The 17,872-nt window shown below is 37.1% G+C and overlaps 1 protein-coding gene across 7 annotated transcripts in view; it reads left to right on the top strand.

The window, feature by feature from the left end:
• The window catches only part of MDGA1 (MAM domain containing glycosylphosphatidylinositol anchor 1), a 337,350-nt gene extending 322,619 nt beyond the window's left edge, over window positions 1–14,731 (top strand). For 3 of the 7 annotated variants that reach the window (XR_003084348.2, XR_015796954.1, XM_025164692.2), the window contains one exon: window positions 5,040–5,168. Coding sequence is in view for 2 of the 7 variants with exons in the window: in XM_088145366.1 (XP_088001492.1) it covers window positions 5,040–5,206 (167 nt within the window). In the remaining 5 variants the exon portion in view is untranslated. Of the gene's footprint in view, window positions 1–5,039; window positions 8,952–8,999; window positions 9,830–14,348 lie in introns of those variants that run through there. The other 4 variants (XR_015796952.1, XR_015796953.1, XM_088145366.1 and 1 more) reach the window with 4 other exon arrangements.
• The last annotated feature ends 3,141 nt before the right edge of the window (window positions 14,732–17,872 follow it).

Genomic DNA, 17,872 nt, shown 5'->3' with positions numbered 1-17,872 from the left:
CATGATATTTAATGTCTCAGTTATTATAATGCCTTAACATGTGGAGAATGGGACTGGAACCACGACTTTGCTGATTTCCAAGCAGCTCTGCTGAGAACAGTTTAGTTATAAATTTATTTATAGTTCAAATTTGTCAAATAAATAAATCGTAGAAGGAGAGGAGGAAGTTGGAGTTCAGGGAAAGCTACAGAAAAATAATTAATTTTGCTTACATAATTGAAACTTAAGAGAAAGGTTAGTAACAGTAGCGTCATTGTCCAAATCAATTTCTATTAGAAAGCATATACAAAGTTTTTGCTGCAGAACCAAGGAGAAAACACTTCATTTTTCACTTACAGAACAAGACTGTTTACAACAGAACATTTGAGCTGTACTCATATGTCAATCTTTCTGAAAGTAAGATCTACTTCCAAAAAGATATGTATCTACAGTAATTAGGCAGTAAATAAGCTCACTTTAAAAGGTTGATATCTTTATTTCAGCAAAATTAAGTGAGAGCAGTGGGGTACCTTGAAGACTTAACAAATGCGTTATAGATAAGTTCTGATGGTTTAGAGCAGGGGTAAAAGAAGGTAATTCAGATTCTACTGGTAGATTTCAAAGTAGTTTTCAATAGCTTAGCAATATTTCTAACCCCCTCCTATTTAACACAGCAAGCAACAATTATCATTGAAGAAATGAACAAAGATTGGATTGGAGAAATATGTCAACCAGGACTGGAATGTGCATGCAAGGCCTGAAAACACAATTTTGTTTTGATATGCAACATAAATTCATAAATTCTGAATTTTCTATTTCTAAGATGCCTTCTTTTGTTTCAAGTTCCAATAAACAGATCTCAGGATCCAAAAATTTTGAGTAACAGCCTTGCTAGCTGGGGAAATCTGTGAACTGAAGACCATGCACCTGTAAGCTCCAAAATTAGAGCAAGGGGATAGTTTTCTTGCTGTTATTTAGAGCAAGTTGGTTTACAACAAAAGTAGATTTTGTTCCTACTATTGTTAAGTAGAAATTCTTTCTAATCTACTGCAAATCTTCCAGAGGTCCAACAGTAAATCTGTTTGTTTTACCTTCTAGTTATCCCTGTTATGTACCATGCCCATACAATCATCCATTCAGGCTTTTAATTACTAGGCTTGTAGATTTCTTTTAAATAATAATAAAAAATATATAAAACAGCAGAGCCAATCTTCTTAGATTCTTCAGTATTCTCCTTATAAACCTGATCCTCTCTCTTCCTTCTGGGACCATCATTTCTCTAAACTAATTAAACGCTGACATTTCTGAAGCACAAAGGTACTTTATTACAAAACTTTATACAATCCAACTGGCCTAATTTTTCATTTTAGCAACATTTTAAAAAAAAACAGAACTTTAAATATTATAACAGCTCTTAGCATCTCAGAGCTTTCTCTTCTAGATGCTATAAATGTGCAAGCAATTAGTGGAGGAAAAAAGAGAATCAGAAAATAAACTCTTTTTTCAAAGAGGCTTCATATATTATTACATTTGAATTGATTCCCCAGTACAAAATGTATGCATATAGGATCAGGTCTGAATGCCACACATGTTCACAAATCCCATGGCTTTGCTGGAAAATATAACTGAATGAGTAAATCAATATTCCCATGGTTGTACTTCCATATATCTTGCAAGAAACTGCTGTGATTCCATCAAGAATCTCTAGTTTAACTGAGAACTTTAAAATCTGAGGCCATCGTGTAACAGGGAGCTACCTGGTCCTATGGGTATTCTTATATAGGTGATGTGCAGCAGTAGTCTATGAAATTAGTAAAACAGTAAGTCTCTAGACAGGACATGGACAATTTCAGCTAAGCTCCTTGCTTTCAGGGACCCTGAGCCAGAGTACTCACATCCTGTTTGGAAGTCTCATCTTCTTCATTGTAGTGACTGGTTCCACACTAAGCCATTAGGCAACCTTCTAATGGTCAGGGATCACTGTGAACATTTTCGGGATGGCCAAGAGGCTGCAATGGTAGTGTCAGAATTTTGGGACAGAAGTCATGGACTTAATCAACAATGAACAATAAGGTTGGCTCAGTACACAAGTATAGAAATACCCCTTACCATCTAAAGAGCTCCCAATAAAACCATTACATCAAGAATCCAAAGTTATGGACTTCCAGGGAAGAAATGGCAGACTAAAGATGGCTCTGTGAAAAGCAGAGCTGATGACCACAGCAGAATGAAGAGCAAGCAAATAGACAGGCTCTTCATAATTCTTCTCCAGACAAGGAGAGGAGTTCAGATTGCCCATAAGTGCTCTAGACAGCTGCTCCTCACAAGGAGATTACAAGTTAGTGGTTTCTGGTGGGTTTAAAGCTCCGGGAGATGAGGGAATAACCATCTTGCTCAAACGGCAGTCAGCACCTTTGAAAGGACACTAAATTTGCATAATTCCTTTTCTAATCACTTTTGGAAATAGCTTGTTAATTGCTTTTCAGCTATTAGGAACCTTTGGATCAACAAGTTTTACAGCACCTGGTGAGTTTCTTTCAATCCTTAGCGAAAGAAGCTTTAACTACAACTTTAAGAATTTTAAAAAAATGTTTTTGGAATAAACAGCAAAAGTGTGATGGAAGACTTGAGTGAGGAGGTCCAAGGTCACTGTGAATTGGAAAGGAATCTCAAGCATCTCCTCAGCCCACAGCCTGAGCGTGTGAAAACTGAGACTAGCACCACCCTAAGGAATGCAGAGTGTTTAGTTGCAGTCATTGGGGGTTAGAGTTAGTCTGGTGAGATTCTGTCTAGTAGGTGTAAGCTAATAAAGTAACTGAACTGTTCCTGAATTGTCCTGCTAAGTTTCTTGGGCCGAACCTGACAAAAAGGGTGATTAAAACTTTGATTTTAGAAAGTTACAAATGGACTAAGGGTCCAGATAAATTTGAAATAAGATTTTGGAATTAATTATAAAGAGTCCTTCCCATGAGAAAATGCTTTTGTTTTGAATTAAAAAAAAAAGATAAGACTTATTTTATTTATTCTTATAAAATAAGAATTGGACACTAGAGGGAACTAGACAGAACTAAAGATTATAATTAAAGGAGAAAAACACTTAAACTCGGCTTACAATTACAGAATGAAGCAAAATGTTTCAACATTGCACATACTGAAGGATACTTTTGAAGTTAATTTTAAGAGTGTCTATCTCTCTAGATAAACTGTGTTTAAAATATGTTATGGAACAGGAACAAGCTCTACCTGACAAGATCGAGATTGATTTGAAGATGGATTTTAAAATGACAGACTACAAGAATGACATAGAATATATGAAAGAAACCAGCTGATGTCTTAATAATTAAAAAGGTTATACAAATAACAAAGCAAGAGAGTGACCTGGATAATTTTCCTATATTGGCTTTACAAAAGAGGCTTGTTAAAGTTTTGAAGAATTTTGTGGGAAGGGAAAAGAAAAAAATGAAAAGAAATCAAGTTGTAAGACATTATTTGAAGGGACTAAAGATCAAGATTTTTTTCCTTTCTTTTCTGCACCTTCCATTTTTTCTTTTTATTCTTTTTTTAGTTTATATTAGTTTTTACTGTTTTAATTGTAATCTTTAATAAAATTACTATTAAAAAAAGGATCCAACGTTATCTAACTAATCCTTTTCTATCCAAATTATACAATGTATCATTCAGTATTAACACTGCATACATGGCAGTCATGGCAAAGTGATTATTTTCAGCATATCTCATGAACGAAGGACATCTTTCCAATGCTATAGATCAACAGATCAGGACCTTCTACTTGCTCCCCAGAAGGCTTTTGTAGACATCACTGACTACAGTGATTAAGGAGCCCTCTGCACATTCTAATCCACCTATTTATGCTCCCCAATTACAGACACAGCTTGACCCAGCAGGCACCTGCATGCTATTTATTTGAAAGTTTCCTTTAATCCCCTTTCTTCTCCAGTTAAGACATTAGAAGTGAGATTTGTCATTTAATCATCTGGAAATGGCAAATGGCAGCTCCTCAGCCTGTCACATTTTTAAAATATAATTCAGATGTTTTACAAACCAGCAAACGATACCTGGGCATGAAATTAAAATGTTTGCAGAATTTGCTGAGAGGAAAATGGCTGCGTACGGGAATGGTAAGTACTGGGATGGAAGAAAGAGATAGACAGCTGAGGACCCTTCATCCCCAATTATCTGCCTGGAGCTAATATGTTGTTCTTCCAAGGAAAGGAACTTATAAATGCAGTTGACAAATCAAGAGAGAAAAATAAAATAAAGAGGCTTGGTTTTGATGTTAATACAAAAAGTGACTTATTTATTTATTTAAGCAGCACTCCTCAGGTTTTATTGTGTTGCCCTAAAGCACCCAGACAAAAGATATCACAGAACCATAGAGCTGCAAGAAATCATTGAGGCAATTGGGTCAATCCTGGAAACAAAATTAAAGTATCCCAAACAGATGTCTGTCTAGCTGGCTGTGTATCACCAATTTTCTGATTAATTTCTCCCAGTGGCAAATTTCTCTTACCATTAGGAAGTTTCTTCTAGTATTTATTTGGAATCTTCTGTCCTATCTCCTAAATCCATTATTCCATAGGCTGGTATCATACCACCCCTTTGTCCTCATTTCTCAAAGCTAAATATTCCCAAACCCTTCATTCTCAGGTCATATTACTTAGTTTCTAGCCCTCTGGTTATTCTTATTGCCTCTCTTTCAACCTGTTCCACTTTGTCAGAATCCTTTTTTCAGTGTGGTGCCCAGGATAAAGTAGAACAATTATTTGCCTTCACTTGGAAGCTATATTTGTGTCAATGAAAACTAAAATTGCATTTCCCTTTTTTTATACTGCTGACTCATATTTAATCTATAACAAATTACTAACTACTATTTCAAGGTATTTTTCACAAGTACTGTTCTTAAGCCAGGTAACCTCCATTCTAGACATTTGATTTGTTTCCTAAATTTCCTAAAAACTTTGCATTTTAAAATTTCATTCTGTTATTTTCAGCACATTTCTTTGATAAAGATTATTCTGAATTTTAGTTCTCTCTTCTAGGTATTGACTATTCTACTCATTTTTGGGACATCTTCAAATATGATAAGCATTGCCTTCACTGCCTCGTTCAAGTCATTAATAAAAATGTTGAAAAGTACAGATCCAGGACTCAAGTTTGTGGTACCCCATTCAATAACTCTGTTCAATTTGATAAGGAACTAATATGAATGCTATTTGAATCAGGTGCTATGTCAGTATGTAAAAGGAGTTGCTCTCTATTTAACTGATTACAAAATTCTACATTTTACTATTGTTGTTTTACCTTATTATCAATCCACCCAACCACACTTAGATATTTTGTTAATTAGAATGTCAAAGATTACCTTGTTAAATGCTTTGCTGAAATCAAAATATATCACATGTTCAGCATTGCTCCAAACTATCAAGGAAGTTATCTGATTAAAAAATGAGGTGACATTGATCTGGCAAAACTTGTTTGGGACAAAACCATGTTGACTTTGATAGTTCCTACATCATTTTCGATGTGCTTATGAATTAATTGCTTTATCATCTATTCTAGAATCTTCCCATGTTTTGCTTTCAGAACTGAGTGGTCTGTAATTCCATGAATCTTCCTTTCTCCCCTTTTTCAAGATATGGATAACACTTGCCCTCCTAGAGTCATCTGGCACTTCTCAAAGGTAATGAATAAAGGTTCAACAGACCATCACCAAGTTCTTCAGTACTATGTATTCTACATTTATATGGAAATCAAACTTATCGATAGACATTTTTAATGCAGTCTTCAGAGTGACTGCAGTTATTAGCCATCATGTCAGCCAAAATACATATAAAAGGGACTTCAAGACATGAAGTCCCAGTTCAAGTATATCACTGTGTATGAATTCAGTAGCTGGCTTTAAGCACACATTATCAGTTTCTCCCCCCAAATGCCATATATACAGTATATATTGCATTGCAGTCATGGTAGGAAAGCTTCTCAATTGGCTCAATTCTCAATTACTAATTGGCTAAACCGATGAGTTGGAGTGGAATATTTATGCACATTCCAAGGGTTAATAAATAAAAATGAGAAGAGACAAAGCTTATGGTCCAGCTTCCATGAAAAGAGGAAAGAAAGCTTTTGGCTTGACAATACCAAATCTTAGAGGGGCAGTTGTGTTAATCTGCTGCAGAAGCAAAAAAAAAAAAAAAAAAAGCTCCATTTATTACTGCATAAACTTTCATGTGCTAGAACCCATTTTGTCCGATAGCAGAGAGAGAAAGGTCAGCATTTGCATTTTAACAGAACAATATCTGTACTTAGAAAATAATAGTATTTCCTTTGCTTGATTTAGGTATGTATATAGGTATGTGATTTCACAATTATAGTTTTGTCATCATTGTGTAGTGAGCCATGTTACAAAATATATATAGGTTTATGTACACATTTGTGAGGTGTTTTCTTTGTGTGTCCAGTTCTTCGACACCAGCTAGCACAGAAATACATGACACAAGTGAAAGAAAGAAAAGAAAAAGAAAAAGTACAGTTCTCCAAATCTGGCTTTAAAAATCAAGACAGTTCCAGCTGATTCCAGACAATTATAGACCAATAACAATACAGTATCAGAAACTACAAAAAACCGCGAACAGCTCACTATTCCATTTCTTTGCAAATTGGTTTAGCACTTTATATTTTCCTAATACAACAACTGAGCATGAAACTGAGCAAACTCAGGGAGGCAGTGAAGGACAGGAAGGACAGGCGTAATATGGTCCATGGGGTCACGAAGCGTCGGACACGACTGAACAACCACAACAATACGACAACATTTTCATTTTCAGAAAATGAAAAATGAAATCTAAATAGCAGTTTACTAAGCACTTGGAAGAATACAACATCTCTTACAAAGTTTGTTATGTTTATTGTAGTTTGTATAGCATATGATTTTGATATGTCATATATAATGATAGACTACATATACTATAAATACAATAACATAAGTATTTGATCACAATCTCTAAATAAACGAAGCACATCCTTTCTAATTAAAATGTCTACTTCAGTAAAAGATTCTAAATTACCCTCCAAACTTAATCTTGTTCACCGCTTGCAAAAAAAGTCTAGCAAGTGCAGAGACCATGGGGAAGTAGTTTCAGATTTGTTTATGCCATGAAAAAGAACACCCATGAGTTAGCATCACAGACACAAAGCAGACCACTTAGGGTGACCTTGTGGTTCAGCCAGCTTCACAGGAGATGAGACCATTATTAGAACATTCAGCTGGAGAATAAACTGCAGGGAGGGAAAAAATAGTGGACTGCTGCACACAGAGCTGCTTGTTAGGTATACAATGTCAGGTTGCTACGTATTCAATACATATCGTAGAAGGAAGAATTCTGCCACTTGAGGTTTGACCTTTCATATGTTTTTATGACAGGTCTTTGCCACCTTTTGGCAATGCTGCAATAAACATCTATGTTTGACAGAAACATAAATAGAGCTGTGCCCTCAGAATCTGTCTCGACTAGGCAAAGAACCAGAACTCACATCAGACAAGGACCCATAAATGTAGCCAAGTTATCTGTAATGAGAATCAGTGGGTTTGATGAATGGGTGATAGATCTGCCAATCAAAGTATGGCAACACAGGGTACTTCTTCCCAGTTTGTATTACAGAAGGAGGATGGAACTGAAGAGAAGGATTTAGTATAGGTGGACGTTCAGGTCTGAGAGAAATCCTAGGAAATCCTGCATATGTCTCAGAGATAAGGTTAGGAATATCACTTTCTTAATTTATGCCAAGAGACCAAACAACAGTGCACAAGTAGAAGCAGCTTACAGAAGGTTAGTGATAATATTCTAACAGCTCTATATAAAAATAGAGAAGGACTTGAACAAGAGATTACACAGTCCAGAGTCTGAAAGAAGCATGAGAAAGAAACATATACTGTATCACAGGGATTCCAGGAATGCTACTTTATTGTTCTAGGATATAACAACAGAATTTTGAATGCTTGTCCAAGTTTCTCTGTCCCATCTTATATTAAACAAAGCCAAGGTGGGCTTATTTTGAATTGCTTTCTATCCCTGGACTGAATAACCTCTTGTCCAAGTCCCTTCCTAATGGCTCATGCGTACCTTCTTCAAGGTCAGCTCTAAATTCATTTACAGAATCAAACCCAGAATCATGTCCCTCTCTGTCACGCTTGGCGTGCAAAGCTCACAGTCCCATTTCTTACTCATTGTGCAAGGTAATCCAAAACTAACACAATTATTTGCTTTCTGCTTGCTGACTTCTCCACTGAGATTTCCAGTAATGTAATGAAGTTTTGCTCAATTGCAATTGCTCTTAGAAGGGTTACAAATATATGTAGTGCCAGTGTAGGTAAGTATTGATAGATGCATTGTAGAAACAAGTGAAACTGTTTTAAGTTATTTCATAAACCTCTCCTTGCTTCTTTGTTTAAAAGTTAACCAAATGGCAATATCATGCCATCATCTCAGAAATATAAAGAAATAAAGGGAAAAAAGAAAATAATTTCTGAACCAGAAAGAATTTAGTGGTGGCACAAGACAAACGATCCCATAGACATCGACCAGATTTTATGGGATTTTGCTTAATTTTAGGACACCCACAATTAGGAGGGTACAACCCTTCAGTCTGTTTTCCAGAAGCTCATTGTTCTATACAGTAATTGGGCAGAAATAATGGCCAAAGGCCCAATTTTGTGTCTCACTCCTTTCTGCATCTTATCCCCATAAGCATTTTATTTCTTCAGATTGCAGTATAATGGAGAAGAAACGGTTGTGTTTGTGAAGGGTTACCCCGGGAGAATCCCTGGCTGAATCATCAGCATATTCTGGTTAACTATATGGAACTACTCTTGCATGAGAAACAAGAGGTAGAAACCAGCTTGACATTCTATTGCAGCACAATTCACAATTTGTTTGTCTCAACAAAGGCCACAGAACAACTGAAAACTGTGCTATTTTTTTTTTTTTTATTTCATACTACAGGGCATTTTTATCAGAAGGAGAAAGACTTTAAAATATCTTCTAATTAAGAAATAAATTTGCCTTGGGAGAGCAATTAAGCTGAATCTGTCCCTCACTTACTGAGGTTCACGCTACAGAACTGTAACGATCTTTCAGAGTTCCAGCAATTAAGCCATACAGTACCCTGCACTCCCAACCCACTGGAAGGATTTTACGAAGACCACACAGCCCCCTCCAATGCCTGTAATGAAAGGAAAAATGGTGATAAGAAAGCCCCCATTCCCAAGTGACAATAAAATAATGCATAAACAAAAAACAGGCCTGCAGCACATAGTCTAATTTTCAGCTTCTTTCAGTGGCAGGATGATGCACAGGTTACATTCATTGCCTCTGAACCTCAGTCCAAGATCTGTTTAAAAAACAAAACTAATAGTTGAAATCAGGCACTTCTGAGAAAGTCAAAATGACCATATAATATATTTTAGGACAAGAAAATGATTTGGTTCAAAGCTTAAATGGATCTATGCACTCTGTGGAAGTGCAAAATAAAAATGTTGGATCAATACAGAAAAAGCCAAATGTTCTCCTACTAAAGACAAGTAATTACTGTAGCTAAGTCTTCTGTTTGTTGAAATGAATATATTTGGAATTCTGAGGATGCCCCATTAAAACAAACCAAATCAAATTAAGAAAAAGGTATGTTTAGAATACTGATAATTCTAACATTTCAGCCAATCAGGTTTTAACCATGTTTCTTAACCAAGCCATTGCAACTTGGTTTGCAAATAACACTAATCCACTACAGGAGGGTTCATGCACTGGGCAGATATCTGGTAACCCTAGTCTTGGGGGTGGAAAAATCCACTCCAGACTCTGTGGGGGTGGGGGTGGGGGTGTTAAGCTAAGAATACCATCCATGCAAAGTCACCTTGTTATCCAAGTATTTTACATATTTGTAAATACACATCATGTGATGGTTTAGCACATAATAGCAAGGTCCTGAGAAACAACTGACACTAAAAGTTAAGATTCTGAAAATCTCAAGAAAGCCCCAGTGGGGGGTGGGGGGGGTTATTGCCAATGGGAAAGGACTCTATTATATACATTATCTAAAATAAAAAATCCCAAGAATTCAGAAGCAAGTCTTAACTGGAATTATTTCCAAGTAATTATGTATGAAGTGCACTTAATAAAAGGCCTTGATGTAATCCAGCCTGTCTTCCAAAGTTAGAATTAACCTATAATTGTGAGTTATTTCTTGGATCTTGTGAAGTCTGTGCTCCAATGCATATTTAACTGGGGAGAATTCTGAGGAGTAACTTTAATTTTTTTTCAAATAAGTATCCATAGTTCTGGGGTGCAGGTTTCCTCTTAGCAGAGTTTCTCCAGATATTATTGACTGTTTTTAGCAATGCAGGTAGTCCTTGTTTAGTGACCACAATGGGGATCAGCAACTTGGTCATTAAGCAAAGCAGTTGCTAAGTGAAACCATGACTGTGCTTATTGATCTTCAGCTTTCCTTTGCTTTACAGACCTGCAAAGGTCATAAATGCAAGGACTGGTCATAAAGTTACTTTTTTACCACCATCGTTAACTGTGAACAGTCACTAAATGAGACAGTCACTAAATGAGGACTAGTACCTGTATTCTGTATGATGCGAAATACTGTATTTGTCAGGCATCTGTAACTGAAGACATTTCCCACTGAGCTGCTTTATTTATAAGGAGGTAGGACACTAATTTCTGGAATATCAGCTGTCAAGAATTACTTACTGGTCAAACCAAAAAAGAAACCTATACTTTTGCTAGCTAATACCGACAGGAACATTACTGAAAAGATACCTTATTTTGCCTTTATGGCAGCACACATACACCAAAATGTTAGATCAGCAAAAATGGTGGATCACTTAAACTGCAATACACTCTCGATTTATAAGATGTTTTATTCTGTACTTTATACTTCAAAATTGTTATGATCTATAGTTTAAATAAATAAAGGCACCTTGCACCGTTCATCAGCAGCCAACACTGCAATGCAGCTGAGGGGAAAAAACAGAAAAAGGCTCAGGCAAAACAAAAGCTGAGGCGACAAGTAAAACATAGAAGCTAATGTCTGCTTGACTAGAGGTGATAGTTGCAGAAGCCTTAGGGGATCCTTAGGCTCCATCAGCTTTGGAGTCTCAGTGACAGTAACTCATGCCTTGATTAGCATGAGACTGGACTTTGGCAGTGCGCTCTAAGCGTGGTTGCTTTGGAAATGACTGAAAGCTGCAGCTGACACAAAATTCAGCAGCTAGATTGTTGGTGGGACAGCTCCATGAGTGCAGAATAATATCTGTTTTAAGGTTGCTACTTTGAGACTTCCAGGGCCAATTCAAAATGCTGGTCATTAACTTTAAATTCCTATAGGGTACAAAAGGAGGCTATAGTAGGTGACACCTTGCCAGGATCCAATCTGCCTATCTGGTCTCATTGCCAAAAGGAGGCCTGTTGACAGTCTCCCTTCCTTGCATACCTTGGGGTATGGACAAGAAGACAGCCCCTCTGGATAGTAGCCCCTCCCCTTTTGGAACTCTCTCCCCACAAAAATTCTAGTGCTCCCCCCTATTGATTTTTGGAAGCAATGCATACAAAAGAATTACATCATCTCTCTGGCCTCATCTGATTGTGGCTGCTGTCTAAATATTTGATAGGATTATTACAACCCTGTGAGGTGGGTTGGGTTGAGAGAGAGTGACTGGCCCAAAGTCACCCAGCCAGTTTTTATTCTGTTGTATCTTGCCAACCGGGTTGGGTTGAAAGTCATGTTAAATATTATGTATGTATGCATGTATGTATGTATGTATGTATGTATGTCTAAATAAACAAATACATGAATTTCCCAGTCTAAAACTTTGGTTTCATTTGAAATGTCCTCACTTTAAGAAAAATCAACAGATTATGACATATACATTTAATAAATGAATAAATAACCAGTTACCATTAGGGCTACCTTTTCACAAAATATTGGACTGAACTTCCCCAACATCTAGATGATCTACCTTCTATGCCGCTTTACCACACGTTTTTTTGCCTCTCTCAATATTTCTTATGCTTTTCAAGAAAAGACAAGAATTTTCAGTTCCAAATTTCATTTATGAATGGCATTTTGCATTCACACAAGGCTTCAGGTTTCCAAATAGTTTTTTAGTGAGTCTGTTTCTCATATATTCAACCATATCTGAATACATCAGCCTCTGTGTTGCCATTCCATGGCATGCTTCCTTTTCATTATTATGGGCACACAAATGCATGATATGATCTTATGCAAAAATTTGTAGGTCCATCAGCACAAATTTTAGCAATTTTTATTTTATACATTCATGCGTTCATATTTGAAACAAACTTGATGAAATACATGTTTTCACAGACATCTTGCTAGCACTTATACTAGTCCTGGACATGCACCCTGTACAGCCCTTCCTTGATTCTTCACAAAAATAATTTACGCTATCCATTTCTTTCCTCACTTGTTATTTTGTTAATTTTATTCTCATCTCTTCCTCCTCCCCCATTCCTATTAATACAAGTTTCCTGTCTGCCCACATTTATGCATCCTCCACCTCTCCATGGAAGTTTCTAATAGGTTTTTTTTTTTTGACACTTCACAACTGGTCCCCTAATGATCTTAAATAATCATATCAGTGATGTTACTACTAATTGGGAACTGCAACAATAAAGTCAGTGCAGAAACATTTTCTGGAAAGTTAAGAGCATATCTGTTCTTGAGCAGAACCTGTTCCTTTAAAAATTTATAGGAACAGGTTCTACTCAAGAACAGATATGCTCTTAAAATTTATAGGAAGGAAGGAAGGAAGGAAGGAAGGAAGGAAGGAAGGAAAGAAGGAAAGAAGGAAAGAAGGAAAGAAGGAAAGAAGGAAAGAAGGAAAGAAGGAAAGAAGGAAAGAAGGAAAGAAGGAAAGAAGGGCAGTAGCACACTTTTATTGAAGTAATTCATTTACTATCTACTATTATTGGAAGTTCCAATAATTTGTACAGACTTTTAAGCCTACTTTTAAGCCTATATGCAAAGGAGATTCAAGGAAGTCATCAAGACACTTTCATCAGACTTGACACAGCTACCTTGCTCTTTAACAGAGCACAGATCATTAAGAATAAAAACAAAGAGATAACATAAAGGAAAGTAGATAAAAATCAGCCTTATTATTTTTCCAATCACATATTCCTGATAGACAATTAGGTGTATCAAAATCCAATGGAAAAGTTTGTTGATAGAAGTAGGCAATAGCATAACAAGTAGGCCAAGACCAGCTGAGACCCCCTACCAGCACAAGCCAGTGCTTATCACAGTTTGGCACTGTTTATCTATTCATTCATTCATTCATTCACTCATTCATCTATTCATTCATTCAATCTGGATGCCACCTGACTCCAGCCAACTCAGGGTGGCTCACAATAGAACAACATGAAAAACAAAACAAAAAAAACAAAAAAAAACAAAAATAACCAGAACAAGTACAGAAGTTTATTCATCATGTCAGCATACAACAGGATTTTATAGACATTTCCCCACTTAAATCAAATGATATTCTTGAAGGACCACAATGCACAAGTCTTAGATGTTTTTCAATGTGGTATCAGTCAAGCAACCTATCCTGTCCTGTATTTTCAGTCCTTAACCTGGTGTTAGTTCAGCCATAATAGTGAGATAAATGAACTTGGCCAAGCCAGTTATCCCCTCCAATAAGGGGACTTGTGGGAACTCAGGGGAGGGGGAAAGGGCCACTCTCTATGTCTTTCTTCACAACACTCATATCTTAAATCCCTAACCTAGTTATGGTGAACATCAAGTCTAAGAGGAGTGCTGAATGTTTTCAAAGCCCCATGATTGTGAGGAGTGAATTCCTTGTCTTCAGATGCATTTACATTGAACAACCTCAGATTTTATTGCCCAGTTATTTAACTTAATAGCTGAGTTTGGATTTTCACCATGATTTCTCTGATTTAAGACCACAGTATTCATGTATCACACTGTCTCTTACAAATGGTATCCAAATACATTTTAGGAGAATGGGAACTGAATTTAATTTGAAACTGAATTAAATTTCTAATTTAGGAAGAAAGCTCTTTTTCTACAGCACAATGACTAATAGGTATCTTTCCTAATCTTTTTGCTCTTTTTCTATTGTTTTTTTCCCTCTTTGTTATGAAAAAGCAGAAATTGTCTTGATATGCAAGAAACTGAAATCAACAGCTTCTTTCCACTTAATAAGACATTTTCTGTTGGAGATGTATACAATGTTCTTTTATCTTTACCACTGGAAGTTTTCGAAAAGACTTTGGAGCATTTTCTTTTACTTTTTCTTCTAGGTTTCAGAGTTTATTCCTATACATTCATCATTGCCTATGGCATTTTACAAAGTACAATGGGACAAGTTCCTGCTGCAAAGATCTTACAGTCTAAACATCAACAAAGAAGAAACATCTGAGACACCTGTTCAATGGCTGAATGGTATAATTGATAGCAAGGTGGGGGTGCTCCTTGCATGGCTTGAACAGACTTCAACAATGAGAAAATGTCTCCATTTTCACCATGTCGCCTCATCAGCAAAAGCAGAAACGTGTCACTCAGGTGACCTGATCAACAAAGCAAAGCATTTATGAGGTTCCTTCTTCATGCAAGATATAAGGCATTCTGAGAGAGAAGTTCAAAATGCAGGAAACCAAATCCAACCTGTAGTGACTTATGGAAGAGGATGGGGATGGGGATGGGGATGGGGATGGGGATGGGGATGGGGATGGGGATGGGGATGGGGATGGGGATGGGGATGGGGATGGGGATGGGGAGGAGGGGATGGGGATGGGGATGGGGATGGGGATGGGGATGGGGATGGGGATGGGGATGGGGAGGAGGAGGAGGAGGAGGAGGAGGAGGAGGAGGAGGAGGAGGAGGAGGAGAAGAAGAAGAAATTCTCATTTCAGAAGCTCACTGCAGTGTAATTATCAGATGGCAATAGTAGGCTCTGGTGCTTGCTAATTAAGGCTGCATTTCTTTATGACTAGTTATTCCAAGTTGTCATTTGACAGACCGGAGGAAGGGGGGATGTTCACATAAAGTTGTTTTTAATTACATTTGGTATGCTAATTTCTGATATAAAATAAATATTTACCAGGAGCAATATTTCTTCATTTCACGCTGGCTGCACCATGGTGTTTATCAAGGGTTACAGACAGGCAGCTATGGCCCAGCCCTCTCTGCTAGTACCCTTGCAGCTTTCAAAACAGGACAACACAATTTGGAGCATTAGGAAAGCAAAGATCCATAAGGGAGCTGCAAAGAGGAAGTAGAAAGAAGGCCACTTTCATCTAGCAACTAGATGCCTCATGGGATCTTTTTAATTACTGAAACATCATTGATCTGAAATGGAGCAGCAAATGCATCTTTTACTTCCCAAAGTGAAGTGCATCATATCCAAGGCTAATCAAGTTATTTGGACAATTGAAGCAACAAATTCCACTAAGTAATACAAATACAATCATAATAAATAACATAATGGACCATTTTCTGTCCTTGTATAGTACTTCATAACAGCTGCCTAGGTGAGTTCAGCTATTGTAATAAAGTTGCCTGAGATCACAACCTACTTATCCCCTATGCTTAGACTTGCAGTGGCATAAGAGACATTGATGGGATTTAGTTGACTAAAGTCTAATTAAAGCTTTCTTTAGTAAGTACAGTAAAACATTACTTGTTCAAGGATGATAATACTTCCTGGACCTTCAAGTTTGCATGGAAGATTTCAGACACTGATACAGTTTGGATGATGAAGATTTTAGCTTGGATTATTTGTTCTACCTATTTGCTCATCCTTCCTGTCCCTAAGAAAGTTAAAGAAATCTGTCACGAAAATTCACTATGTGGTCTGCCAAAATGGAACTCACCAAAACCTGAACAGGCATGAAATTTAAAGTCCATTAGAATACATCACACACAGGAAGTTTGCATTTGTAGCAGTTATACATAGCCATACATATCAGAGAAAGATGCAGACAAGAAGTGTACAAAATGCTATCTTCAACAATATTACATTCAGAAACAAAAACACATTTTCAAAAAGTTTGTGTAGATTTTTTTTTAATTCCAGAAAACACAGCAGTTGATGGAATGGAATAACGACTGAATGCATGCTTTACTGATTTAGATTAGACAGAAATGGCATACCTCTACATGTCCACTGCCTTTCTATCCTTATCTTTACTGGTACCCATCTCTCCTCAGGTCCAACATGGCCATTAAGTCATAGAGTCCCAGAATTAAGGTGTTCAAAGGGACATGAGAGGTCATCTAATCCAACCCTATGCTCACAATAGTCTTGAAAAGATGGCTTGTAGAGGGCTTCTGAACTTAGGCTGAGAGTCACACACAACCCTGAGCTAAAGACTCTTGAAGAACTTGCTAGGAGAGTCTTGATTAAAGAAACCTTATTCTGGTAATCAGAGATATACTTTATTTGAATAGGGAGGCTGAATTTTTAGTTAACTAAAGTTTGACAGATCATGTGAATTAATCTAATGTGTTCTAGAGCTATTCTTGCTGCAACATCCTGTGGCAAAGAATTCCATAAGGAATAGAGAAGATGCAAAAAAGAAATGTGCTGTTGATAATCAATGGAATCATTCAACTCAATACTACAGAGCACATAGATAATTAGAATGCTGTCTACGGCAGATGGAATGATCAATATAAGAAACCTGGCACTGTGTGAAAGTAATTTTATATTTTTTCTTTTTCATCCCCTTCTTAAACAAAAACGTTCAGAGAATGAAAGTCTTGTATTAGCAGATACCAATGAAAAAAACTTCTGATGCAGCTTTACTGTTGAAAATGTTCCTTCTGTCTTTCATTAGAACATTATATAATGTATAGTGAAAGCCTAAAATGGTAAAACTTTTATCATTCCAAAAATACTAAAATTCTTTAAGGGTTTTTCACACATGAGATTTAATTTGGTGTCTAGATACCCTATGTGCTTCATTGTTGTTGTTGTTCAGTCGTTAAGTCGTGTCCGACTCTTCGTGACCCCATGAACCATATTGTGCCAGGCCTTCCTGTCCTTCACTGCCTCCCTGAGTTTGCTCAGTTTCATGCTCATTGCTTCAGTGATGCTATCTAACCATCTCATCCTCTGCCGTCCTCTTCTCCTTTTGCCTTCAATCTTTCCCAGCATCAGGGTCTTTTCCAAAGAGTCCTCTCTTCGCATTAGGTGACCAAAGTATCTGAGCTTGAGCTTCATTATCAGTCCTTCCAATGAGCAATCAGAGTTGATTTCCTTTAAGATTGACTGGTTTGATCTCCTAGCAGTCCAGGGGACTCTTAAGAGTCTTCTCCAGCACCACAGTTCAAAGGCATCAATTCTTCGGCGCTCAGCCTTCTTTATGGTCCAGCTCTCACAGCCATATATTACTACTGGAAAAACCATAGCTTTGACTATGCGGATCTTTGTCGGCAAGGTGACATCTCTGCTTTTTAATATGCTATCTAGGTTTGCCATAGCTTTCCTCCCAAGGAGCAAGCGTCTTTTAATTTCATGGCTGCAGTCTCCGTCTGCGGTGATCTTGGAGCCCAAATAAATGAAGTCTGTTACTGCTTCCATTTCTACCCCTTCTATTTGCCAGGAATTGATGGGTCCAGATGCCATGATCTTAGTTTTTTTAATGTTGAGTTTCAAGCCAGCTTTCGCACTCTCCTCCTTCACCCTCATCAAGAGGCCCTTTAGTTCTTCTTCACTTTCTGCCATTAGGGTGGTATCATCTGCATATCTGAGGTTGTTGATGTTTCTCCCTGCAATCTTAATTCCGGCTTGTGATTCTTCCAACCTGGCATTTCTCATGAT

This window comes from Python bivittatus, unplaced genomic scaffold (genome assembly GCF_059951505.1).
Source record: "Python bivittatus isolate LINGU-HERP-01145 unplaced genomic scaffold, Pbiv_v1 ctg000020_np1212, whole genome shotgun sequence".
Classification (NCBI taxonomy): domain Eukaryota; kingdom Metazoa; phylum Chordata; class Lepidosauria; order Squamata; family Pythonidae; genus Python; species Python bivittatus.
Note: the sequence above shows the minus strand (reverse complement) of the source record. Positions and strands in the feature narration are given on the sequence as shown.